Here is a 27,564-nt window from a genome sequence, read left to right as displayed (position 1 = left end):
TTTGCAGTGGATTGGGCTAAGATTTTTTAAAAAGATAAAATGAATCATGATTTGTTACTGAGACTCCCAAATTAAGAATAAAGGAAGGACTAAAAAAATTTTTTTGAAAGGATTTTTACTTAATACAGGCGATATTACATCTTTATCTCCTTTCAACTATGCCCCAAATTCTGGTTCTCACTGACACTTACATAATTATTCACTTGCTATTCATAGTACACACAACAACAGACCCAAAATAATTATGCCAGCATCTACTGTCAAGAGTATGATTACTTAAAAGTTTATTTTTTATTTATTTTTTTCATTCTTTTTGTCTATAGGTGTATCCCACTGGGCGATATAATCAGATTACTTTTTGTTGTTGTTGTTGTTGTTTGACCTGAGGTCTCGCTGTGCTGGCCAGGCTGTAGTGCAGTGACTGTTCACCAGTGTGATCATGGTGCACTACAGCCTCGAACTCCTAGGCTCAAGTGATCCCCCCAGCAGTTGTGACTACAGGCACACGCCACTGTGTCCAGCTACAAATTACTGGGTTTTAAAGTTACTTTGAATGGTTTTTCCTCTGTGTGTTTATTTATTTTTTTGAGATGGAGATTCGCTCTTGTCCCCTAGGCTGGAGTGCAATGGCGCGATCTCGGCTCACTGCAACCTCCGCCTCCTAAGTTCAAGCAATTCTCCTGCCTCAGCCTCCCTAGTAGCTCTGATTACAGGCACCTTCCACCACGCCTGGCTAATTTTTGTATTTGTAGTGCAGACAGGGTTTCACCATGTTGGCCATGCTGGTCTCAAACTCTTGACCTCAAGTGATCCGCCTGCCTTAGCCTCCCAAAGTGCTAGGATTACAGGTGTGAGCCACCGCACCCGGCTCCTCTGTGTGTTTATATCATTAACTTGACTTACTGTTAGTTTTGTTTTATTTTTTCCTTTGAAGTTTAGGGATTAATGCTTTTAAAATTTAATTTTGCATTATAGTTTTGTGAAGTATTTATATTATTCTGAAGTCAAATTTATAAAACATATTCAGAGTCTAACTTCTTTCTTTGTCCCCCCTCGTTTCTCCTTTCCCTTTAGCGGTGCCCAGTTTTAAAATCTGTTGGTTATGTTTCCATTTGTTTGGATGAGTAAATATGTATTTGTATATATGTGTGTGTATATATATCTGTGTGTATCTGTGTATATATGTGTGTATATATATATCTGTGTGTATCTGTGTATATATGTGTGCATATATGTGTATATATATGTGTGTATCTGTATATATATGTGCGCATATATGTATATATACATCTGTGTGTATCTGTGTATATGTGTGCATATATGTGTATATATGTGTATATATGTGTGCATATATGTATATATATCTGTGTGTATCTGTGTATGTGTGCATATATGTGTATATATCTGTGTATATATGTGTGCATATATGTATATATATCTGTATCTGTGTATATATGTGTGCATACATGTGTATATCTGTGTGTATCTGTATATATGTGTGCATATATGTATCTGTGTGTATCTGTATATACGTGTGCATATATGTATATATCTGTATCTGTGTATATATGTGTGCATACATGTGTATATATATCTGTGTATATCTGTATATATGTGTGCATATATATCTGTGTGTATCTGTGTATATATGTGTGCATATATGTGTATCTGTGTGTATCTGTGCATATATGGGTATATATATATCTGTGTATATATGTGTATATATGTGTGCATATATGTGTATATATACCTGTGTGTATCTGTGTATATATGTGTGCATATATGTGTATCTGTGTGTATCTGCATATATGGGTATATATATATCTGTGTATATATGTGTATATATGTGTGCATATATGTGTATATATACCTGTGTGTATCTGTGTATATATGTGTGCATATATGTGTATATATATATCTGTGTGTATCTGTGTATATATGTGTGCATATATGTGTATATGTCTCTCTGTGTATCTGTGTCTATATGTGTGCATATATGTGTATCTGTGTGTATCTGCATATATGGGTATATATATATCTGTGTATATCTGTGTATATATGTGTGCATATATGTGTATATATACCTGTGTGTATCTGTGTATATATGTGTGCATATATGTGTATATATATCTGTGTGTATCTGTGTATATATGTGTGCATATATGTGTATATGTCTCTCTGTGTATCTGTGTCTATATGTGTGCATATATGTATATATATCTGTGTATCTGTGTATATATGTGTGCATATATGTGTATATATATCTGTGTGTATCTGTGTATATATGTGTGCATATATGTGTATATATATCTGTGTGTATATACATATACATGCTTCTCAAGAGCAGTAATAATTTCCTCTTGATGGGGTTGGGCGCAGTAGCTCACACCTGTAATGCCAACACTTTGGGATGCCAAGGCAGGTGGATCACTTGAGCTCATGAGTTCGAGACCAGCCTGGGTAACATGGCAAAATCCTGTCTGTACAAAAAATACAAAAATTAGCTTGATGTGGTGGCACACGCCTGTAATCCTAGCTACTCAGGAGGCTGAGGTGGGAGGATTGCTTGAGCCTGGGAGGCTGAGGTTGCCATGAGCCGAGATTGTGCCCCTGCACTGCAGCCCGGGTGATAGAGCCAGACCTTGTCTCAAAAAACAATTTCCTATTGAGGGATTGTCTCTTTAGTAGATTGCTTTAAAAGGTCACTTGTTCATTAGCTTAAGTTTTATAAAGGTACTTGAAAGATAAGAAATAAAAGGAATTTGAAGTTAGACTTGAAACATTTTCATTTTTAAATTTGGAAAGTAATTATTTCCTATTTGTTCCTAGCTATTGAACAAAGTTTTGATCAGGATGAGAGTGGGAACCGGACTTCAGTGGATCTTCGGATACGAAGAACCCAGGTTTGGTATCAGCCTCATTTAGATGGAAGTAATGCCGCAGAATAAGTGTTTTTACTTTCTTCTTGCAGACTCTGAATAATTTCATCTTTACTGTCATGCTTATCCTCACAGTATTTCTGCACAAAAATAATACAGTATTATAAAACAAAAGTATCTGAGACAGAGGTTTATTTTGCCAAAGCTGAGGACACACTTGGAAAAAAGAAATACAAATTAGGGTAGGATCTGTGGTTTGTGCCTTTCCCGAAGAGGGTTTTGAGGACTTTGATATTTAAAGGGGAAAGGGCAGGCAGGAGAGGAAGGAGGAAAGGGGGAAAAAAGAGAGAAAAAGCGGGGGTAGGCAGCGAGGTGGCCACGCTGTTGTGAGGCTTTGGTCAGTGCTCACTGCGTTCACATTTCACATGTGGGAAGAGAGGAGTGGGGGTTGATGCTGCACTCCTCCCGTGCCTCCTACCTGGGCCAATGTGAGCCCGAGTTGAGGGAGGAGCTATCCATGCATTTCTCAGGGTGGGCCGAGGGTGACTTGTGGTCTTGTCTTTGTCCTGTACCGGTGAAGATAAGCAGCTGACCGACATTGTCAGGGTGAGATTCAGCAGAACTCGGTTTTAGAGTTAGTTTTTGGGGGGATATGGATTCTGAAAGAGTCTGGGACCCACGAGGAATTTCCTTGTGAACACTTTGTGCGGGAGGCCGCTGGGGAGGTGTGCGGCCTTCTGTCCCTGCAGCCATCTGTTTGGGAAGAGGAGGGAGGGCAGTGTTTTGTATGACTTAGTTCCCAAGCTTAACTGTCCCTTTGGGGTAGTGAGTGTGAGGTCCTGCGATTTTATTTTCCTTTCACAGTATTTGTAGAACATCTCTTTATTGTGAAGAAAAATCTATTCAATCTATCAACAGAGTTCTATTCCGAAGAGCAGGGATTATCCCAATGATTTGAGTGTTTGTGGTCAGGCCGCCACGTTTCAGTGGTTTGTGGTGCAGCCCAGAGGAAGACAGAGCCCTGAGGCCTCGTGGGCACGAGGCGATGAAGCACGTGGACTCTGGGGTCCGCCTGCCTGGGTCCCAGCGGTGATCCATGTTTATCAGAAAAGCCTGTGACCTTGGGCTAATGACCTCAAAGTCATAGTTTTCTTTAAGAGGGATGTGACTGGCGTAATAGGGCTCTTGTGAAAATTAGGTAAGATGATGCATGCAAAGTTCTTAGCACAGATGCTATCATGGGGACTTTGCCACTGTCATTTTCCATTTGCAGGAACAGAAGAACATGTAGTTTGAGTTTCCAAAATGCATGTCTTGCATGTCACTTTCAGTGGAAGGCATGGCCCTCAGATACGAATATAGTTTTCCTGTGTTGTTAGCATTCGGTGCTGTCTCGGAAGTTTGTGGAAGCCATGGCGGAGTACAATGAGGCACAGACTCTGTTTCGGGAGCGGAGCAAGGGCCGCATCCAGCGCCAGCTGGAGATAAGTGAGTAATGGAGACTCCGTCTTTGTTAAAATCATGTTTTTCTCCCTTAGGGTCTCACTTCAAATGACTTTAACTTCAGAAAAGGAACTCCATGTCTATTTTCACCAATACTGTAAAACCCAAAGACCACTTGTAGCTCCCTGTGCCGTGAGCTGGGCAAACCTGTTCTTCAGGAAGTCCTAAGCGGTGGGGTTTACCTTGCTCGTTGCCATTCCTTTTAGAGTTTCAGGGAGATTGGGAGAGTGTTCAGTCATTTCCTCTTCGAGTGTTTCTGTGTCCTCAGTCCCATCCTGCCCTGGTTCGGGGGCATCTTCGTGGCTCCCCACAGCTCTCCTTGTCCGTGAGCAGAGGCAGCAGCCCTACTACCCCAGACTCTTTTCAAGGGTGTCTGTGGGGACCATTGGCCATGGCAGTGGACATGGTGCCTTCTTCGGGGACAGACGGGTCTGTTTCAGGGATAAAGGTTGGTCAGGTTTGCAGACTCCCCATTGTGAAAGATTGGGGTTCCCAAGCTCAGGTCCTTCAGACACACAGACCCACTGTGAGGATGTCCCACTGTGGCTGCTCTCCCTCTCCCCATGAGACTGGGGGCTGTGGACAGCTGCTCATGAGCCTCAGGTTGCCTGCTGTGCTGTGAGTAGGAAAGCCCTTTGTCCCTGACCTGGGGCCTTGGACCTTCTGCCGGCCTCCACGGAGTCCTGGCAGGCCAGCCTGTCAGCTCGCAGGTCAGATGAAGCCTCAGGCCCATCCCGGCTCCCAACGCTGCACGTCCCCCTCGGAGAATGTTGTCATACACCCGCCAGGCTGCAGGCTGCTTGACCTTGTCCCCCAGCTCAGCGAGGCTCCTCATGTTTTAGATGCTCTTTTCCAGTGTGTTTGGTTTTGGTCAGTTTCTCTTCCTTGTGTGATGTGCCTTTAACTTCCTCCAGTGTATGTTTCACCTGAGACGCTGTGGTTTCTGCTGCTGGTTCTGCTGGGTGTTTTCTGTGGTTCCCGTGTTGCTCCCACTGCACACCTGGGATGCTGAGACGCTGTGGTTTCTGCTGCTAGTTCTGCTGGGTGTTTTCTGTGGCTCCCGTGTTGCTCCCACTGCACACCTGGGACGCACTTGCAGTAACTTGTCACCTCTTTGTCTGCCAACTCCAGTGTCCTGTCTGCTCTGGTTGGTTGATTTCCTTCCTTTCTGTGGCTTGTGTTTTCCTGCTTCTTTGCAAGCCTGGTAAATTTCGAGTGTGTGCCAGACATTGTGAATGTTACTTTGTTGGGTGGTGGGTATTTCTGTATTTTGAGTGTTTTTGTAAATCTCCTTGGCCTTTGTTTTAGAATGTAGTTAAATCACATGAGCATGCTTTATCCTTTGGGATCTTGTGTTTAAAGGAAGCAGAGCAGCTTTATTTGCAGGCCTGTCGTTCATTACTCCTGACGCAAGACCCTTCTGAGTACCTGCTCTGATGGCTGCGAACCTCATGGCACCCTCATCTGCCTGGCAGCGTGTTCCGTCTGGCACGCCAGTCAGCCCTCCAGTGAGCATGCGGGGTCTGTGCAGCACGCTGTCTGCATCTCTCTCATCTCTCGTACTCCATCTTGCAAATCCGGTTGCCTTGGTCTCCCCTGAGCTCTGTGCCTTTGCCTGGGGACCTCTGGGCTCCCCTGGGCCCTGTCTGCTCTGTGGCCTACACAAGAATTCCACCTGGGGGCAGCGGCAGGCTCGCCTGGCTTGTTTCCATCTGTGGGGAATCTGCGTGTGGCCTGACGCTTAGGGTCTTGAAATCATTGTTTTGTAGATTTTGGTGGGTTTGTTGTTGTTATTTCAAGTGGCAGGGAAAAGACGGTCCCTGTTGCTCCATCCTGGTAGAAATGCTCCATCATGATGTCGACTAGACTGCTTTTCTGTGAAAAGTTTTTACAAACCGCTTTGACTTCAGGGATCTGTTAGTCCTTTTTAAAGTGAACGTCATCATTACAGGCAGCTGGTTGCACTGTGAGGATTTGCGCTCTGGGACTCTGTGGTGAGCACTTCCTAGCACGGTGTCCCCCAGCCTGGGGTTGAAGGCCCCGCGGCGTCTCTCCTGCAGGTCCATCCTGTCTTCACTCCCCGTGAATCCCGTAGCGGATCAGATCACCTGTCTCTCCTCTCTTTCCCACATTATTCTATCTTAGCCCACAGAATTTCATTTCGAGTTTCTTCTCTTGCAATCGTGCTCTGTTGAATGCAGTACTGTTTGTGAACGTGTCTTATAAGCAATGAAGTATCATATACATGCTGGGAGTTTTTTTTAGTAATTCTTTTAAGTCTGTTAAATTCTAAACCCTCCATGTGGCTATTCCGAAGTGAGCAGATCTATGCAAACTCACCCCCAAAGGCTGAGCGAGCAGAGAGGCCAAAGAAAGAGGCTAACAAATCCAGTGTCTCGGAAGGAAACACTGAATAGGGACGTACGAACACAAGCCCCCAAGAGACAGAGACGGTGGATCCCCACAGCCGCCTGCCCTCCAGAAAGCGTTCTTTATAAAGCAGGCTTTCAGGGTAGAACGCGTGCAGCCAGCCCTGTCTTCAGACTTGCTTGACGAGACTTGCGACCACTGGTCAGGCTGGGTGAGCATCTTGATGAGAGGTTGCCTGGGCCACAGGCATTGTCTTCAGACCTCGTTGCAGAACAGCTTGGCATGCACGAGTCAAACATCGGTCGTCACGGCAGTTTTCCTTCAGGATGGCGTCACTCTGGCCACACAGCGGTGGTCTTCTCCAAATCCTTGCACCTAGAACCATTTTTTCGAAACCCTTTCTTTCTTCCTTCAGTCAGCCCTGTCGTCAGGCTTCTTACCTTGTATCACAGGATATCTTTCCCTGTGCTGCGTGCTTTATTTCTTCAAATGGCAAGTGAGTTTCTTCTTGTACCAGGGCATGTTAGACAGGCCCACAGTGCTTTCTCTGGAATGGTTGGGGCTGTGTGTGTTTCAGAGTTCAGAACGGTTCAGATTTTAGGAAGACAGTACGATGTATAAGAGGTGTATTATGTACTCCCCAGGTGGGGTCTAGGACGGCAGCCTGTAATCAGGCACATTCACAGAGCTCTCCAGAGAAAGGTGAGTATTCACAGTAAGTGGGATGAGTTAAGATTATAAATAGCCATGACTCAGTTCAGGTCAGATTTTGCCGCTCATTGAATATTGACATCAAGCTTAAGAGAAAACCCAGGTTTCATAATGTTTTGGATTTCGGCATTCCGGAGAAGGTTAGGAACGTGCGCTGCGTTTCACATGCCATGACCCCAGGCTGTTCCTCAGACTTAGCAGTCAGCCAGTGGGAAGAGCTTTGTGAACGTGAGACATGAACTGTAACTTTTAGGTTTTTTTTTTTTTTTTTTTTTTGAGAGTCTCACTCTGTCACCCAGGCTGGAGTGCAGTGTTGTAGTAGCCATTCATTGTGGCCTCCCAGGGATCCTCCCACCTCAGCCTCTCGAGTGGGACCACGGAAGCACACCACCATACCTGGCTAATTTTATTTTTTGTAGAGATGAGGTTTTCACTATGTTGCCCAAGCTGAAATTTCTAGTTTTGATGATTATATTTTACATTATTTAAAACACTTTTCATGTTTTTAAAAAAGCAAAGCAAAACTGAGAGAATCTCCTTATTGAGCTCTTTTGAATAGATTTTAAAATTTTATTTTATTTTATGTTTTGTAGAGATGGGGTCTTGCTATGTTGTCTAGGCTAGTCTCAAACTCCTAGCCTCAAGCAATCCTTCCACCTTGGTCTCCCAAAGCACTGGGATTATACATGTAAACCACCATGTTTGCCCTTATATAGATTTTTAAATGATTGAGAATTACCTCCAAAAAAACAGTGTAAGTAAACAAATTTTGCAGTTTACTAACTTTAAACTTTTTTCATTAAATGACATCTCAACCACTTTATTTAGAAGTAAATCTCTTAATATGTGAATGATATTTGGGGCATACAATTAATTCAGTGGTTTTTGGCATATTTCCACACACAATCAATTTTAGAACACTTTTATCACACCAAAAGGAAATTTCACACCCACCACCAGTCACTCTGCATTTCCTCTTCTCCTAGCCCAAGGCAACTGCATTCTACTTTTTAGCCCTGCACATTTTCCATTTTGGATGTTTCGTGTAAACGGAATGATACACTGTGTGTTCTTCTGTGGCTGACTTCTTTCCTGTAACACAGTTTTTGCAAGGTTTCACCATGGGGTGGGTGGGATGTGGTGGCTCACATCTATACTAATCCCAACACCTTGGTTGGGAATCCAGGGTGGGAGGATTACTTGAGGCCAGGAGTTCAAGACCAGCTCGACAACATAGCAAGACCCCGTCTGTAAAAAAATAAAATAAAATAAAATAAAAAATAAACTAGGCATGGGGTGTGTGCCTATAATCTCAGTCACTCGGGAGGCTGGGGCAGGAGGATTGCTTGAGCCTAGGAGGTCAAGGCAGCAGTGAGCTGAGATTATACCACTACACTCCAGTCTGGATGACAGAGTAAGACCCAGGCTGGGTACGGTGGCTTACGCCTGTAATCCCAGCACTTTGGGAGGCTGAGGTGGGGAGATCACTTGAGGTCAGGAGTTCGAGACCAGCCTGGCCAAAATGGTGAAACCCCACCTGTACCAAAAAATACAAAAATTAGCTGGGCGTGGTGGCGCACCCATGTAGTCCCCGCCACTCAGGAGTCTGAGGCATGAGAATTGCTTGAACCCAGGAGGAAGAGGTTGCAGTGAGCTGTGATTGTGCCCCTGCACTCCAGCCTGGGCGACAGAGTGAGACCCTGTCTCAAAAAACAAAACAACAAACCCCCAAAGCATCCTTTCTTTTTGTGGCTGAATTGTGCGTCAGCGTGTGGCTAGACCGCAGTTTGCTCCCACAGGCATCGGGGGACAGACGTTTGCATTGTTTCCACTTTTTGGCAATTATGAATAATGCTGCTTCTTAGATGACATTTGAATTATTATGACATTTATTCATTTTCTTTTGTTTTCTGTGGCACAAACTATGAAAAATAGTAATTAACAGTTAGGTTTCCAAAAACCTGTGTACATGTTTCTTAGAAGTCATTACACATTTGCGCGGTGGCTCATGCCTGTAATCCCAGTACTTTGGGAGGCCGAGGCGGGCGGATCATGAAGTCAGGAGTTCAAGACCATCCTGGCCAACATGGTGAAACCCTGTCTCTACTAAAAATACAAAAATTAGCTGGGCATAGTGGCGCGTGCCTGTAATCCCAGCTACCCAGGAGACTGAGGTAGGATAATTGCTTGTACCGGGACCTGGGAGGCAGAGGTTGCAGTGAGCCAAGGTCACGCCACTGCACTCCAGCCTGGGCTACAGAGCAAGCCTCCCTCTCAGAACACGGAAAGTGTTCGGGCTTCTGACTCTCATTACATAGACTTTATTGATCCCCATTTAATACATGCTACATTCAGCTTAACCCCCTTTTACATGAGGCAGAGTTAAACTCTTAGGGAAACCAGTGTGCCAAAACATTGTTTACCGATTTCCTTTCTGCAGTTGTTTCTCACTAATATTAAAATGAAATTGTGTTGTTCGTAACATAAAGTTTTTTGGAGTGTTTTTAGTTCTTCCTGCGTCTCAATCTTAGGTTCATTTCTCATTGTCAATATCTGCTTAAGAAAAGGTTTAAAAAAATTATTGAAAAATGCTAACAACTACGACTGTAGTTGCTAACTTATGGTTGCAAACGGCCTTGTTTTTAAATTGTGCTGCATTCTGAGTGGGGCTGTGGTTGCGGGTCTTTCAGCTGGGAGAACCACCACAGACGACGAGCTGGAAGAGATGCTGGAGAGCGGGAAGCCGTCCATCTTCATTTCCGACGTGAGTGGGGACACGGCCCTGTGGCTCCATATCCTCTTCTGTAGACAGAGCTTTCTAAAAACCCTTTAACTCCCAAACCCATCGTCAGTTTATTAATATTCTCTTTTATTTTTGTTTTTCCAAGATTATATCAGATTCACAAATTACTAGACAAGCTCTCAATGAAATCGAGTCACGTCACAAGGACATCATGAAGCTGGAGACCAGCATCAGAGAGTTGCATGAGATGTTCATGGACATGGCTATGTTTGTGGAGACTCAGGTAGTTACAGACTCTTGCATTCTCCAAGAGAGATACAGTCATGTGTAAGATCTTACTGCATCCCGCTCTATCTAGTGGATGTATCTAGGAAAGCTGTTATTTTGAATCCACCAAATTCAAGTTAATTGCAGTGTTATGTGTGATGCTGAAATGCTGGAAGCAGCTTTGACAGTCGAAGTGTTAACAGGAAGGGACTGGTCCAGTGAATTAAATTATGGAGCGTTCGTAGGTCAGCCTTTTAGGCAACCACAGGCAACCTCAACTTTGTTCATGGGGAATTCTCATTGAAATATACAGAGATGTGTGCTAGAATTAGGAGAAAAGGGAGATACAAAGATCTTCTTTGTATGTCCGTGCATATGTATGAATACATAAATGCAAGCATGTGGCATGAGCTCAGCTCCATAAAACAGTATTCACAGAAGGAGAGGCGTATATCAAATAGCGTATTGGCAGTGAGACTATGGGAATTTTAATCTTCTCTAAAAGTACTTATTTTCAGATTGTCTGCAAGGAGCATATATTACAGTAATAACTAGGAGAAATGTCTGAAAGAATCAACCCCAAGTGGGGATACAATCTATGACACAGGTAAAAGCTCGTGCCTGTTACACGGGGTTTCCCATCTGCCCAGTAACACAGACAGGGAGTGACAGCAGGAGTGGAAGGGCCCTTCTGAGTGAACTGAAGAGTTAATGCAATTCTTAAAAAATGGAAAACTCCTTTGGGAGGTTGAGGTGGGAGGATTGTTTATGCCCATGAGTTCAAGGCTGTGGTGAGCTATGGTCACGCCACTACACTCCAGCGTGGGTGACAGACTGAGACCCTGTCTCCAAAAAAAAAAAAAAAATTGTATATATGTATGTATGTATGTAACTCCGTGTAAAGTACGGGATGGATCACAGTTCACATGCTCCGTGATGTGCATGGGGATGTTCACACTCGCTCTTTGCCTTTGAATAAGGTCCTCTCCCTATTTTTCAAACACCATGGAGATAGGACTCTGTTGCTGGTTAGGATTCAGCTGACCACCAGGTGAAGCGGAAGCATTTATATCGAACCATCCTAAGAAAATGGTTTCCTCACTCCTCCTGAGGCTGGTTTCAGGATCTGTTTTGGCTGCAGTCGTCCCCTAAATAGGTTCACATCTGATGGGCTTATTTTCTGGGACCGCCTGGATTGTGTAAGGTGGGACAGGAATCCACCCACACGCAGAATTGTTCCTGCCTGCCTCACCAACCTTGTTAAGAAACACTGTTCATTTCGAGGAACTTTATCATGAGAATGTGTGTGAAAAACTCAGGCACCATGCCTATTTTTTTTTTTTTTTTTTTTTTGAGACGGGGTCTTGCTCTGTTGCCCAAGTTGGAGTGCAGTAGTACAGTCTTGGCTCAGTGCTGCCTCTGCCTCCTGGCCTCCAGCAATTCTCCCGCCTCAGCCTCCCGAGCAGCTGGGAGCACAGGTGTGCACCACCATGCCCGGCTAACGTTTGTATTTCTAAGCATTTGCTAGAGGAAACCAACAGCTACACAGAGGGCAGGGATGGGATGATCTTACTCCTTTTTGATTTGGGGGCCCCATTGCTATTCACGATATGAGAAGTGGAGTGTGGGGAGTCTGATTACCGTTGGCTACTTATTACCAGGAAGCATTCCAAAGGAAACCAGCTGGCCAGAAAGAATGAGAGATGATTTCTGTAATTACTAAAGCTTTTGTAGTACCTTAGACTTCAGTTGTAATTGCTCTATACCAAATGCATTGCATTAAGCTCGGTTAGAAAAATGGCTGTATCCCTGGCTTTGTTTCACTGTTTCCTTTTAGAAGTCTGTTGGTATTACATTATATTGACTCATCTAATGCAAATGTTTGCATAGTCAGAGCTTACTAGTAAGTTGAAGTTTGTGACTGAGTGAGTTAACTGTCCGTCATTCTTCAATGCTTTACGATTCACTGCTGCAGGTTGTGTCTGTGGACAGAAAACCAGGTAATACGTTTTCTCCCTCACACTTTGCTGAATTCACCTCTGTTTACATTTTGCTCATTGATGTAGTCAGCTGAGTGTCAGATGTCAGCTGTGCTCAGTGTACTGATTAAAGAGGTAGTTACAGTTTTGTACTTTGTGGAAAAGATGTCATTCTTTGTACATTGTCTGTCTGCATAATGGTAAGATACTAGCTCAACCGAAAGCGGGCTGCCTCCTCCCCCTGCCCGTCTGTCGCAGTGTCTGCGTGCCAAAGGTATCTCAGAATTGACTTGAGATGCCTTTAATTATCAACATGGCAGCCCTTTCCTTTCCGTTCTTTTTAAAATATAAGTTGAGTTTTGATTGCTTTGCACCGGCACATGTATAATGGCCTCATCTTTTATCTTTCTGTAAATGTGAAAAAAACCCTCAGTATCCATTACATGCACATCATGTTTACATAAAACCTTTGTTCTATGGTTGTCTTAAAGATACATAATTAAGCCATTTGAAAATGTCTTCTAAGTTTGAAACTTTTGTTTTAAGGGTGAAATGATCAACAACATAGAAAGAAACATTATGAATGCCACAGACTATGTAGAACACGCTAAAGAAGAAACAAAAAAAGCTATCAAATATCAGAGCAAGGCGAGAAGGGTGAGTTTGGCTTGGAAGAATTAAGCTGCGTTTTTCCCTTTATTTGGTTTCAAGTTGTGATACATTGATGTAAGCCTGCCTGAAAGGTATTCCAAGAAATGATTAATTAAATAAATGTTTTGTTTTAAATATTCAATTTAAATATTCAATTTAAAATAATTGTTTAAAAATGGAAATAATTCTTTTTGCTAAAAATTTTAAAAAGTTTATTGGATGAATTATTTGTAGTATAAACCCTTTTGTGTTCTAAGTAATTAAAACCCCAGGACTGGATGTGGTGGCTCATGCCTGCAATTCCAGCACTTTTTCTTTTTTTTTGGATTGGAGTTTCGCTCTTGTTGCCCAGGCTAGTAGAGTGCAATGGAGTGATCTCGGCTCACTGCAACCTCCACCTCCCGGGTTCAAGTGATTCTCATGCCTCAGCCTCCTGAGTAGCTGGGATTACAGGCACCGGCCACCATGCCAGGCTAATTTTGTATTTTTAGTAGAGATAGGGTTTCACCGTGTTGGCCAGGCTGGTCTCGAACTCCTGACCTCAAGTGATCTGCCCATCTCCGCCTTCCAAACTGCTGGGATTACAGGCACTTTGGGAGTGAGCCACGGCGCCTGGCACCAGATTGTTGGCTACACATTTGATGCAGTGAACACTGATTTTTTATTTAGGTTATTTGTGAATTATTGGTTTGGAGGAAAGAAGAGAATTATTTGAGACCGTGGACCTGCAATCTTAGGTAGCACCCACTTAAAGGGATTCTCAAAAGAAGGGAGCCCCTTTCACTTAAGATGCACAGACTTTGCATTTAAAAGGGTTCAGGGAACCCTGTGTGATTTTTTTGTTACGGGGCAAAAATTTGAAACGTATTCCCCTAACTTAGGCATTTTATCATATAGTGCCTCTGACACTGCAGAGGTCATGGGTTTTCCACATTGTCACCTCCTTGTGCTAATACACAGAGATGCTGAGGATGATGTGAGCTTTCTAAATGAGTTTTAATATCTTTGAATCTAAAGAGTATCATGCGTGAATGAAAGCTCTTCTGAGCAAACTTAGGAAACCACAAAGCTCATTTCCACCGAGTGACTTGGGCCCTGTGCATCTCACTGTGTGTCCCTGCCTGGCCGTTTCTCTCCAGTGTGGAGAAAGATGAATACCCAAGCACCCAGCCCGGCTTGGGTATCCACTCACGCTTCCTGAAGACCGCTGTGGGGGCACGGTGCCTTTCTCAGAGGCTGACGGCTCAGTGCGATGTCAGCAGAAGTTCTGTAAAGAGAGATTTTCACCGAGTTAGGAACAAATGGAGTGAGACTGTGTGTGTGGATGCACCTCCAGGCGATGGCCCTGAGACGCACCCCGGGGCTGCAGACTCAGTGGCCAGGGCACACCCTCCACTTACATCCCTGGGCTGCAGGCTCAGCCGCCAGGCCACACCCTCTGCTTACACCCCTGGGCTGCAGGCTCAGGTGCCAGGCCACACCCTCACTCACACCCTGGGGCTGCAGGCTCAGCTGCCAGGGCACACCCTCTGCTCACACCCCCCCCCAGCCACCAGGACACACCCTCTGCTCACACCCACCCCCCGGGCTGCAGGCTCAGCCACCAGGGCACACCCTCCGCTTTTCCTGGGTATGTCTAAGTATGCTCCTCATCTCTGAAATGCCAGATATGGTTTCTCATGTTATTTCATTTATTGCTTCAAAACAGTTGGCCCCTAATGTAAATTGAGGTGAAGAGATACCTGTATAAAGTGCTTAACTTAGTTCCAGGCCTAAGTCAGCTTCATTAAAAGAAGGCAGCCCCGTTCCTTTCTCCATGACCTGAACACATCAGTCCTGTGAAAACGATAGTGAAAGTCCATTGGTTTTACAAAGGAGAAAGGTGGGGGGTGTGTAAACGGTTTCATTCTCCCCTGTGGATGAGCAAGCCTGGCTCTGTGAGGTGCTTGGGGTCTGTACGGTACCTGGCGTGTAAACTGGTCAGAGACGTGATGCCTGTTTCAGAAATGACACTGTCTTTTTGATTAGATGCCTGCCAATGGAGCTCTCCTGGCTTGCCTGCCTGTCCCCTTGCCACTCAGATGCTTTGCTGCTGCCCCTGGCTCAGGTGTGGGTCGTCCCCACTCCTAGTGTCCTGCATTTATTCCTAGGGAGCCATGTGGCCCTCGGAGGGAGGCCAGGCACCGTTTGTAGAAGAGTTTTTTTTTTTTTTTTTTTTCCGTGTGCTATGTCAGGAGCAGTGAAGAAGTAACCACCAAGAACATAAAAGAAGGAGCAAAAGGCCGAGTGCTGAGGGTGTAGGGCTTCCTGAAGAGGCAGTGGGGCTCTCCGCCACTGAGCTAGCAGGCCCATACTCTGTACATGCGGAAGACTAACTGCACGTCTCCGTCATCAGAAATGTGGCAAAATAACATGGTCGTGCTGTCCCCATGGATGAAACCTGAAATAAAAATTACATAGCAGCTTATCTCCAAGTAGTCTGACCTTATTAAGTCACCATCTCAGGAAATCGCCCAACAGGATTAAGCAGTGTCCTGTAACTTAGCTTCTAAAGTGAGTTCTGATGGGTGTTTGGCTTTGTTTTATTTTATTATTATTTTTTTGAGATGGAGTCTTGTTCTGTCGCCCAGGCTGGAGTGCAGTGACATGATCCTCGTTCTCTCCAACCTCTGCCTCCTGGGTTCAAGTGATTCTTCTGCCGCAGCCTCCTGAGTAGCTGAGATTACAGACACATGCCCAGCTGATTTTTGTATTTTTAGTAGAGACAGGGTTTTGCCATGTTGGCCAGGCTGGTCTCAAACCCCTGACCTCAGGTGATCCACCTGCCTTAGACTCCTGAAGTGCTGGGATTACAGGCGTGAGCCACTGCACCCGGTCAGGTCGTTTTATTTTGAATGAAGGATGTCTTTTAATGTGGCAATATGAAATTAACCATGCGTGATGTAATCAGCTTGCTTTTCTTTGACAGAAAAAGTGGATAATTATTGCTGTGTCAGTGGTTCTGGTTGCCATAATCGCTCTAATTATTGGCTTGTCAGTTGGCAAATGATGGTGTGGATAACGTCAGTGTGCATGCCTCTCCGCCAGGGTGGGAGTAAGTAACTCATCAACTAATTTACTTATTAACGTTTGCAATTAACCAGTAACAGTGTTTGCTTAATTGTAATAGACATAAAACTAATAAAAGCTTGCCCGCCACGCAGTACAGATAACGCCGTCCAGTGATACATCTGCCTGTGTGCTGATTCTAGTGCCCAGCCACTGTGTTTGCCGAGAACAAGCATAGGCTGGGTGGTAACTCATTTTTAAACCAAGGCTACCTTCTTATCCTGTTTTTAAAAGTTTTTTTGAGACAGGGTCTTGCTCTGTCACCCAGGATGGAATGCAGTGGCATGATCATGGCTCACTGCAGCCTTGACCCCCTGGGCTCAAACTATCCTCCTACCTCAGCCTCCCGAGTAGCTGGGACTACAGACATGCACCACCACACCTGGCTAATTTTTTTAAAAATTATTTTTAGTAGAGATGAGAACTCTCTGTATTGCCCAGGCTGGTCTCGAATTCCTGGCCCTCGGCCTCCCAAAGTGCTGGGATCATAGACAGACATGAGCCATTGTACTCAGCCTGAATCTTTGGTTTTTGATCTAAGGAGACCATTAGCTCTTTACAGGTAGTGGGTCCTTCATTAAATGTCATAGAAATATCAGTGAAGATTAATTCTCAGTTACAAAACTTGTAATGTTTTGTCTCCTGAGTTTTAATTTTTAGAGTAATTGGCAACACTGAAAGGTACTTTATGAAATCCATTAACGCATCATTTACTAGAATTGAGGGCATGAATTCATGCTCAGAAAAACATTGACCGAAAGGAAAATCCTTTGACCTTTCTATTTGGCAGCATCTATTTTATTTAAAAATATTTTCTTTAATATTAAAAGGAAACTTATGTATTATATTTGGTTCGCATGCCTGTTAATTCTTAAAGAATTCTGAATATAAAATTCCAGTTGATTGAAAGAATCATTGCCTTTGCTCACGGTGTGAGCGCCACCTTTCCTAAACTCCAGCGGGCTTTGTGGTTCCCCCTGGTTCTCTCACGCATTGGGAGCCCTCCTGGCACTAGTCCTGAAGTGGGAATGCTGTCAGTGTGTTACAGTTGGACACAGCGGGGATTTCTCTGTAAGTGTTTGTTTGGCATAATTCATGTATTAGACAATTGTGAAATGTCCCCAGGTGTCTAGAGTGTGGCAAGTCATCCTTGATGAATTTATTCTTGGGTTATGGAAGTGACTGCAGACTTGATAGTCACCTAAGGCTTTTTAAAAAGTTAACATACAGCAGAAAGGAATCACGAGCATAGTTAAGTCTCACTACTGCTTTGTAATCTGTAAGATTTATTCCTTCAACATGGCAAAACCCTGTCTCTACAGAAAAAAAAAAATAAAATCCAAAAAACTAATTGGGCACGGTGGCACACACACCTATAGTCCCAGCTACTCCAGAGGCCGAGGCAGGAGGATCACCTGAGTCTGGGGAGGTCGAGGCTAGAGTGAGCCTAGATCGCACCACGGCACTCCAGCCTGGGTGACAGAGCGGGACCGTCTCAAAACAAAAGATTGGTATCTTAATGTGAGCATCTGTTACGTTCACCATACGCAGTTACCAGATGAGAAGTTTTCAAGTTAGTGTTCTGACATTTATGCACAAGCCATAGAATTACACCTGGAATTCCTCCATATGGAGCTCTGGGATGCTGCGTGTGTTAACATTCCATTATTTGGCAGTCAGAACTCTCTTACACTCTATTTTTATTAGGCAGGTTGTTTGTGTAGGATGCTTATTAGGCAAGATGTTCTATTTTTTTCTTCTGAGCTCTGCTGAACATACTGTACATGTGATTTTTCTTCATTGTTATAGTGGTATTTTTCAATATTTTCATGATTCTAACATGTACTTTCTGAGTTTTTTCATAATACTATCATATGGTTAGTTTAATGTGGTTACACTAAAGATAAAATTACAATTTTTAGCTTGGACACAGTGAAATGCGCTACTTTTCATGGGCACTACTTGGCATTGAGACTGACTAAAAGAAGGCTCCTCTCAGTGTGACCCCTGGGGAGTGGGGCTTCAAGTCCTGTGCCCTGGGCCTGGCTGGCCATTTCACCCTAGTGTATGTAAATAAGAATGAACACAGAAGGATCCTCATTCATAAAAAACAGACCAAAATGAATACCAGCAGTTATCTTTGCATAGGAAGGCAGTGGTTAAGGTCCTTAATTTCACTTTTAAAATATTAACATAGCCTTTCATCCTTTAGCAATTGGCCTTCCTGGGGCTGGGTGCGGCCCCTCCCTGCAGGGTGTGCCAGGTGCAGGCCCGTCACCCCGGAGCATGGGTGGGAGCACGGGTGGGAGCATGGGTGGGAGCACGGGTGGGAGCATGGGTGGGATGCGCTGCTTTAAGGAGACAGGCGGAGTCTTAGTCGGTGAGAGGGCCCTGGCCCGGACCTGGAGCTGGACTCTCCAGGGTGTGCCTCTCCACTCTCGCTGTGACCAGGAGGTTAAATGACTCCTGGGTCCTGCACCCTAGACTGCATGTAGTTGACAGTCATCCTGAAAGCCAGATGTGGCAGGAAAGTGCACACACGTCGAGCACCCAGACGCGTGGCAGGCAGCGCAGCAGCGGCAGGAGATGAGAGCGCTGCATGGAGCTGACTGGAGGTGGCCCCAGCACACTCACTTGCTGAGCGCGAGGGCGTGCCTCCCTCTGGAGGGAGGGAAGGCATCACAGAGAAGGGAAGAAGAGGTTTTTCTAGGAAGGTGCCGAGAGAGGGGCATAGGAGTGCATGTAGAGGATGAGAGAGTGGCTGGGGCTTTGCGGGAAATGTGCGTGATGTTAACAGGGAACTAGAATCCCAGGGAGGGGCCCTCCTGCAGGCAGCTCTCCCTGGTGGTGAGGAGTCACTGGGAGGCTCACCGGGGCCTGCCATGGGCCTCTTGATAAACCCTGCATAACTGACTGAAGCCGCAGTATTAGAGCTGTCCAGGCTCAGTAAACAGGATTTCTTAGGTAAAAGCACTCATACATTTGAAACTGTCATTAAAATGATGGATCTCGATCTCTGCTTTTCAAAAAGAGAACTCAGAGTCCTACAGCGCGGTGCCTCCTGCCGTGTCTTCCTTCCCTTCCCTCAGACAACTTCCTGGAGGAGACTCCATTTATTAAGCCAAAGGTGGCCTCGCTTTCCCTTGTGTGAGGATACTTGTTAATTTTAAAAAAGTTAAATGCTGTGTCGCGCCCTGCTTTGAGACCATCAATGCAGTAGAAGAATGAATGAATGTCTTGTTGATTTCTTACACATGTTCGTCACATTTAAATGTAGAAAATAGATAAGGCCAGGTGCAGTGGCTCATGCCTGTAATCCCAGCACTTCAGGAGGCCAAGGCAGGAAGATCCCTTGAACCCAAGAGTTCGAGACTAGTCTGAGCAACATAGGAAGACCCTATCTCTTAAAAACGTATTTTTTAATTAGCTGGGCATGGTGGTGTATGCCTGTCATCCTAGCTCCTTGGGACACTGAGGTGGGAGGATTGCTTGAGCCCAGGAGGATGTGTTTGCAGGGAGCCATGTCTGCACCACTGCCCTCCAGCCTCGGCAACAGAGTGACACCTCCTTTCAGAAAAGAAAGAAAATATAGGATTTTTCAGCCAACAAGAAATTCATGTAAAGTTTTAAAAAGATGTGTAATTCATCCAATTAACAGCAATCCTGGGGTTTTATTATGATTAAAAGAAAGTGTCGGCCGGGCGTGGTGGCTCACACCTGTAATCTCAGCACTTTGGGAGGCTGAGGTGGGTGGATCATGAGGTCAAGAGATCGAGACTATCCTGGCCAACATGCTGAAACCCTGTCTCTACTAAAAATACAAAAATTAGCTGGGTATGGTGGCGGGTGCCTGTAATCCCAGCTACTCGGGAGGCTGAGGCAGGAGAATCGCTTGAACCCGGGAGGCGGAGGTTACAGTGAGCTGAGAGCACATTCTTTTCTATGACAAGGAGGAGTCCTTTCTTGATGATGGATATATTATTTATTTATTTATTTATTTGAGACGGAGTCTCGCTCTGTGGCCCAGGCTGGAGTGCAGTGGCTGGATCTCAGCTCACTGCAAGCTCCGCCTCCCGGGTTCACGCCATTCTCCTGCCTCAGCCTCCCGAGTAGCTGGGACTACAGGCACCCGCCACCTCGCCCGGCTAGTTTTTTGTATTTTTTAGTAGAGACGGGGTTTCACTGTGTTAGCCAGGATGGTCTCGATCTCCTGACCTCGTGATCCGCCTGTCTCGGCCTCCCAAAGTGCTGGGATTACAGGCTTGAGCCGCTGCGCCCGGCCCCCTGGATATATTTTTTAAACTATCCCAAATCCCAGAAGGATTTAGTTAGCAGATGACATTGTTGATTTCTTTGATACATTGCAAATTAATGTTTTTCTTTATCTTGCAGAAAATGATATTCATTATTATTTGTGTAATTATTTTGCTTGTGATCCTTGGAATTATCCTAGCAACAACATTGTCATAGCAACCATATCCCAAGAGCCATTTATCCTTGGAGACTCAGACCACATCTGCAACCAGATCAGCATCCTGTCATTTCGTGAATGAATCTCAGACGCTGTAACCCGGCATTGAGTACTGACCTTTTAATTTATGAATTCATGGAAGAAGCACAACCGAACGTCTTGTTCAGTGAAAGCGCCGTAAGCACAGTGGGTGTGATGCATGGCCCTGAATGACCCACTACAGAATGTGGGCAGTGTGAGCCTTCTCTCACTGGCCTTGAACTAAGAAAATGTTGAACATTTTAATATTAAAAATATTTCAGTGTTACAAATGTGCATGAAGTTTAATTAGGAAGGAATGCTTTATGTTATAAAGCTTTTTTTAATTTTTTGAGATGGAGTCTCGCTTTGTCACCCAGGCTGGAGTGCAGTGGTGCGATCTCGGCTCACTGCAGCCTCCACCTCCCGGGTTCACGCCATTCTCCTGCCTCAGCCTCCGAGTAGCTGGGATTACAGGCACGTGCCACCACGCCCAGCTAATTTTTTGTATTTTTTTTAGTAGAGACGGGGTTTTACCATGCTGGCCAGGCTGGTCTCAAACTCCTGACCTCGTGATCCACCTGCCTCAGCCTCCCAAAGTGCTGGGATTACAGGCATGAGCCACCGCGGATCCACCTGCCTCAGCCTCCCAAAGTGCTGGGATTACAGGCATGAGCCACCGCGGATCCACCTGCCTCAGCCTCCCAAAGTGCTGGGATTACAGGCGTGAGCCACCGCGCCCGGCCGTTCTGAAGCTTTTGGACCTCAGGTCTAAGGCTTCCTTTCCCCCTCTCCCAGCTAGTATGTGCTAATTAAGAGGCCTTTTATACTGTTGTGTTTATTTCCTGTTGGAAGAAATAATTTTTATCACAGGTTTTTGTAAGATATCTATAATTTTAAATGTTGATAAATTGTTTAATATATTAGCATCTTACCCCATTTTTATATACTGAGTGTGGCCTTTTGAGTGAAACAGGAAGCTTCATGGTGTTGGAGCCACCTTTTACAGTTGTTTACAAAGTTTCCCCTTGTCACAGAAAACATTGGTTGCAAAGCCCCTCAAAGCCCCTCAAAGCCCCTCAAGTGCCTTCTGTGAGTTTAAATGTGCTGGTGCCCTCCAGAAACGCCTCGGCCTCAGCTCCATTTCTGCCTCTTCCCTCCCCTGGGATAATGAACGGTTACTGCACTGTGAAGACCATGGCCTCTTTTCACTACATATGAGATTCGAGTTTCCCAGTTTACATGGATAAAGTCTGAATTTAAGAAGGTGATGACACCGAGGTTCAGTACTCTGGGGACTCGAGGCAATTATTCCTAAGACATGGAGTAATTCTTATCAATTTAAACTATTGGACAGATCACGTACATGTTGTTAAGTACCTAATGTTTTGCTGAACTTTAAAAGTTAATTTCCAAAATGTATAGGAATTCATGATAATTAAACCTTTTTATTGCTCATTTTTTTTAGTAGAAGAATATGACTTACTTTTAGACTTGTAAAATGTATGAACTGGTGAATGGACATCTGTTAAGAGAGTAACTGGTCAGAATTTTAAAGGAGTGCATGAAGGATGCCCCAGATATCATTAACTCTTGTGACTCCTGTATGTGATGGTATAAGCATGTGACTTTTAACACTGTTTGGTTTGAAACTAATGTAGAGATGTCTGATTCCAAACAGTGGGTGTGGAGAATATTGAATAGCTTAGAAGCCGCGTCCCTTACTGAACAAATTCCGAATCTCCCTCATCCATGACGCGTCCGTTGGATCACTCGATGGTGGTCACTGTGTGGCAGAGTTATTAGGGGAATTCTGCCTCTGTTTTTTTTTCTTTTGGTCTTTAAACACCCTGTCATGGGATGTGCTCACTGATTTGTGGCTTCGTTGAAGGTATCACTTGTCTTGCGGGTTTTCAATATTTCAGGATCACGCCGGTGGCAGCAGGACTCCACGCCTGCATGGAATCACGTCCACGGGGGGACCTGCCTCCCGTGATGTCCCACTTTTCCTTCAAGCTCTGTCATATGAGTCCTCCCCTTTTACAACACTTATTATGGTATTTTTCAAGTTGTTCATCTTAGATTTGCAGTACCTGTTGACATTTGTGTTTTTATAGTTGAAGTTATGAAAATGCTATTTGATTTGTATTTAGATATTTAAGTCACTTGTCCAATGACGTGTATGTCTAAGCCTCATGTACCGATTTGAAGTCAGACTTAAAAATGTATTTACAGATTCACTTGTGACTTTTTAGTCAGTTCTTCAAATATGTCATGTTTACATTAAAAATTTCCAGAGAAGCGTAAAGTATTCACTTCCTGCTTTGTCATTTCTGGAAAGATTTTGGGGAGATATTTTATTGCATATTCATTAATAAATTGTTCTACTAGGAAAATTGCTCTTGTGGCTATTACGTGGAATGATGTGAGTAATTTTGGAAGTATTTGGTAATTTTTTGATTATTAGTGTTATATTACAAGCTTCTGTTGTTCATGGCTCAGATGTCAGTACCATGTGGTAAGGGACTCGCCGGAATTCTTGCTGTTTCTAACAAATACCAATTCAGTGAATTTGGGCTCTATCTCAGAGTCACTCTGTTGGAATTCCTCTGTCAACTTGACACATTCCATTTGTTAATGGGGGGGTCTCCCTGTCCCTCACTATGTTCCGAGTTATTTATCCTCTATACTTAATCCTCTTTCAGAGTTTTTCTTATTAAGTAGAATTTCTTTACTTCCTCAATGCTTACCGAATTCTGATCATATTGGAAAGTGACACTTGCAAACCACAATTTAAAAACAAGAGAAGACAGAAGTGTAGAAAACTAATTCATGGAGACAGAGCCCTGGATGTTCATTTTAATCTCCTATTTCTCTATTTCTCCCAGAATGAATTTCCTTTCAAATCAGCCGTGCACAGTCAATAATTTATTTATACTTTTTAAAGACAGTGTACTCCTATAGTATTTATTGCCTAAATGACTTTTTATGAATGTCTTCAAATCTACAATCACATCCTTTCATGAGTTTAAAAAGTGGATTAAACCGAGGTGGAATTCAAACTGGAAAGGTTGCATATCCACCGGAGAGGGGCAGAAAAGCCAGGAAAACCCGCTGGCCCCGTGGAGAGTCCCACTCAGCCCCCGGGAAGGGCAGGGCTGGGTCCACCACACCGTGGCCAGTGCGCAGACGCCTCTTCCCGCCCCCGCCCGCGCTGCCTGACTCCTGTGCTCTGCTGAATATAAACGCGAGTGCCCCAGGCGTGGGTCTGTGGCCGGTGCCGGCGCCTGCGGAGTTGCCCAGGTTTCCCACCCTAGGCGCACTGGACGGCTCCTTATTTTAGTTGCCACCACAACACTCACTGTTGACAAAGGCGAGCCCTAAAGGAAAGAACAGACCATACGGGGCGCACACAGCTTCTCAGATGACTGGAAACCAGGCCCTCGGCGCAGCTGAGGAAAAGCCTCATGCGGATTTTCCTAGTTGGTTTCACACGGAACCGAATGGACCTGGTAGCACGCAACCTTTTGTTAAGTTCTGGTTTTAAGATTTTGTTAAAATTCGTTTGTGCGCGGTGTGGGAGGGGTGGAGCGTCACACTGTGTTTAAGGTAAGAACATTTAGACATCCAGAGGCAGGAGCCCTCCGGAGATGGCTCTGATTTTCCTGGCGTCAGAGGAGCTATGGAAATGCGCGCCAGGCCTTAAATGACTGGCAGGCGGCAGGCTGTGTGTGGCCAGCCCTGTTTCATTGTTTTCCGTTTGAGCAATAAGAGAAATTGAAGGCAGCACGTGGCCCTCCTCTTCTGACCCGCAGGCTTTGAACAAGAGACTGCAGATTCCTAAGCCTGAGAAAACAGGGCCTCTGGCTTCTTGCCAGGGACAGGTTCCAGAGAGCGCAGGGGAGGCCTTGCCTCCTGGGGTGGGGTGACCTGGGCCTCCTGGGGCCTCAGTTCCCTGCCTGTGAAAAAGACGGATGGAGTTGGAGAATCCCAGGGTGACTTTCCAGGACTAAAGACTGTGCCTTTTTCATGTAAATTCCATCCTTCGCAAGGTCACCGAGGAGCGCTCTCCCGGGGCCAGTCTCTAGGTGACACCAGCCAGGTGGTAGCCCTCCTCTGCCTTTCTTTGCAAATTGTGCTTTTTAACGTGTCGCGGAGTTTGCTAAAGCAGGTTGCCCTGTGAGCAGAGTACAGCGCTGGTCGTCAGGCGGGGAAAGTGACAGTGTTCTGAAACTGTTGAATTTCCTGAGCATGCACCAGGCTCGGTGTCTTGGAGCAATGCGGGAAGGCCGGTGTTGCGGCGGCCAGAGAAGCACAGCTGCAGATACTAACGCAGGCCTGGTGAGCAGGAAGCCAGGCGTGGCTCAGGCGGAGGGGAGAGGCCAGGGCAGGTCTGACCCCGCCATGGGAGCCGGGCTCTGAGCTGGAGAGCGAGGTGAGGCCCTAAGCGTCATGTCTGGAGGAGTGGGCAGACTGCAAGGGTTGCACTGAAGTGGCGGGAGACTGGGGCTCTGTGATGGCCTGGGGGTGAGGCCGTGGAGCACGGGGTGGTGTGGGCTGCGGACTCTCCAGCTACTTCCTTTCCGCCTGTGTGGCATGGAGAGCTGGATCTCTTAGGACTCAGAGTCTCCCCAAAAGTTCGTGTCTACAAGCTAGTGTGGCCTTGGGTCAAGTAGCGCCAGGTTCCATGGGACCAAGACATGGTCCATGTAGCTCCCAACATTCCCTGTGTCCTCTGTGCTCCCACTAGGAATTAGGACCCAGACGCTGAAACACTCAAGTGTAGAGCACTGCTCCGGGCGGGCGCAGGGGCGGGCCCAGTGCGGGGAGGGGGGGTCTCTGTCGCTGGCCGGCCGGCAGCAGGCCTGGAGGGAGGTATTGTCTGCCATTCCTTCGTCGTGTTTGAGAAAGTGCTTTATTGAGGTATAATCCACCATACATTCATCCATCATAACTGTGTAATTCTGTGATTTTAGTAATTAATAGAGTTGTGTCACCATCACAACCCTCTTTTTTGGGAACATTTCCATCACCCCAAAACTACTGTTATGCCCATTTGCTGTTAGTCCCAGCTCCCATCCCGGTGCTAGGCCACCCCTGGCAATGCTTTCTCTCCATCAGTTTGTCTTTCTGGACGTTTCCTGAAAGTAGAGTCAGGCATGAGAGCCTTCTGCATCTGGCCTCTTCACTCAGCAGCGGCACCGAGGCGGTCCCTGTGAAGCACGCGTGGGTAGTCGGTCCCCTTTTGCTGCTGAGCTTCCTTTATTGTCCCTTCGCCACCTCATGGGCGTTGAACTGTTGCCAGTTTTTGTTTTTTTTTTTTGAGACAAAGTCTCCCTCTGTTCCCCAGGCTGGAGTGCAGTGGCGCAATCTCGGCTCACTGCAAGCTCCGCCTCCCGGGTTCACACCATTCTCCTGCCTCAGCCTCGTGAGTAGCTGGGACTACAGGCGCCGCCACCACGCCCGGCTAATTTTTTGTATTTTTGGTAGAAACAGGGTTTCACCGTGTTGGCCAGGATGGTCTCGATCTCCTGACCTCGTGATCCGCCTGCCTCGGCCTCCTAAAGCGCTGGGATTACAGGCGTGAGCCACCGCGCCCAGCCGCCAGTTTTACTATGATGAATAATGCTACTATGAACATCTGTGTACATATATTTATATGGATCTATGTTTTCATTTTCCTTAGTAGCTTTCTGGGACTAGAAATACTGGGTCATATGTAAATTTATATTTAACATTTTAAGGAACAACTGAACTTTCCAAATGCTGTGTCATTTTACTTCCAAGTAAAAAGGAAAGGATAAGGATTCCAGTTTCTCCACGTTCTCACCAACTCTTGGTATTGTGTTATGTTTTTAAACTTATATGTGCTAGTGGGTACGGAGTGGTGTCTCACTTTGGTTTTCATTTGCATTTTCTTACTGATGAACAATGTTGATATCTTTTCTTGTGTTTAATAGCCATTCATAGATCTTTTAAAGTAAGATATTAACTCAAATCTTTTGCACATTTTAAATTTGGCTGTCTTATTTTTGAGTTTTATTTAATTTTAATTTTATATATTTTTTGAGACAGGGTCCTGCTCTGTTACCCAGACTAGAGTGTAGTGGCACAGTCATGGCTCACTGCAACCTCGACCTTCTGGACTCAAGCTATCCTCCTGCCTCAGCCTCCTGGGTAGCCGGGACTACAGGTGCACGGCACCATGCCTGGCTATTTTTAAATTTTTCTGTAGAGATAGGGTCTCACTATGTTGCCTAGGCTGTCTTGAACTCCTGGGCTCAAGTGATCCTCCTACCCCAGCCTCCTAAAGTGTTGGGATTATAGGTGTAAGCCACTATACCTGGTTTATTTTTGAATTTTAAGAGTTCCTTATGTATTCTGGATAAAGTTATTGTCTTATGCAATCTTACATCTTTGAAAGAAGTTAAGGAAATAAAGGAGAAGTGTATTTGCAGAGTGTTTTATGTTAACATACCTAGCGACCATTTCTGGTGCTCTGCATGTCTACCTGCAGGCTGGGACCACTCTCTAGAGTAGTTTTCTTCCAGCCTCAAGGACTTCCTTTGGCATCTCTTGTAAAGCAAGTCTGTTTGCAATGCATTCTCTGTGTTTTTTTCATCTGAGCATTTCTCAATTTCACTTTCAGTTTGGAAGGATAGTTTTGCTGGGTATTGAATTCTTGGTTTACAGTTCTTTTTTTTTCTTCTTCTTTCAGCCCTTGAGGATCTTATACTGCCACTCTCCAGCCTCCTGTGTCTCAAGCATGAATTTGGCTGTTAATCATATTGATGCTCCCTTATATGTGATCAGTCATTTTTCTCTTGCTGCTTTCAAGATTTTGTCCTGTTGTTTAGAAGTTTA

At 45.1% G+C, this 27,564-nt stretch overlaps 2 protein-coding genes across 6 annotated transcripts in view; one reads left to right on the top strand and one right to left on the bottom strand.

Annotated features, from left to right (window-relative positions):
- STX2 (syntaxin 2) overlaps nucleotides 1-23,096 on the top strand; it is a 51,521-nt gene extending 28,425 nt beyond the window's left edge. For 2 of the 5 annotated variants that reach the window (XM_050747704.1, XM_050747707.1), the window contains 6 exons: nucleotides 2,830-2,903; nucleotides 4,259-4,367; nucleotides 10,154-10,227; nucleotides 10,352-10,489; nucleotides 12,999-13,109; nucleotides 20,604-23,096. In XM_050747704.1, coding sequence (XP_050603661.1) covers nucleotides 2,830-2,903; nucleotides 4,259-4,367; nucleotides 10,154-10,227; nucleotides 10,352-10,489; nucleotides 12,999-13,109; nucleotides 20,604-20,681 — 584 coding nt within the window. In that variant the 3' untranslated portion in view covers nucleotides 20,682-23,096. Of the gene's footprint in view, nucleotides 1-2,829; nucleotides 2,904-4,258; nucleotides 4,368-10,153; nucleotides 10,228-10,351; nucleotides 10,490-12,448; nucleotides 12,474-12,998; nucleotides 13,110-16,071; nucleotides 16,198-20,603 lie in introns of those variants that run through there. The other 3 variants (XM_050747703.1, XM_050747702.1, XM_050747705.1) reach the window with 3 other exon arrangements.
- The window catches only part of RAN (RAN, member RAS oncogene family), a 288,165-nt gene that overhangs the window by 64,519 nt on the left and 196,082 nt on the right, over nucleotides 1-27,564 (bottom strand). The gene's annotated exons all lie outside the window — the stretch shown is intronic.

Source organism: Macaca thibetana, chromosome 11 (assembly GCF_024542745.1).
Source record: "Macaca thibetana thibetana isolate TM-01 chromosome 11, ASM2454274v1, whole genome shotgun sequence".
Taxonomy (NCBI): Eukaryota; Metazoa; Chordata; class Mammalia; order Primates; family Cercopithecidae; genus Macaca; species Macaca thibetana.
This window is presented reverse-complemented; position numbering and strand designations above follow the sequence as displayed.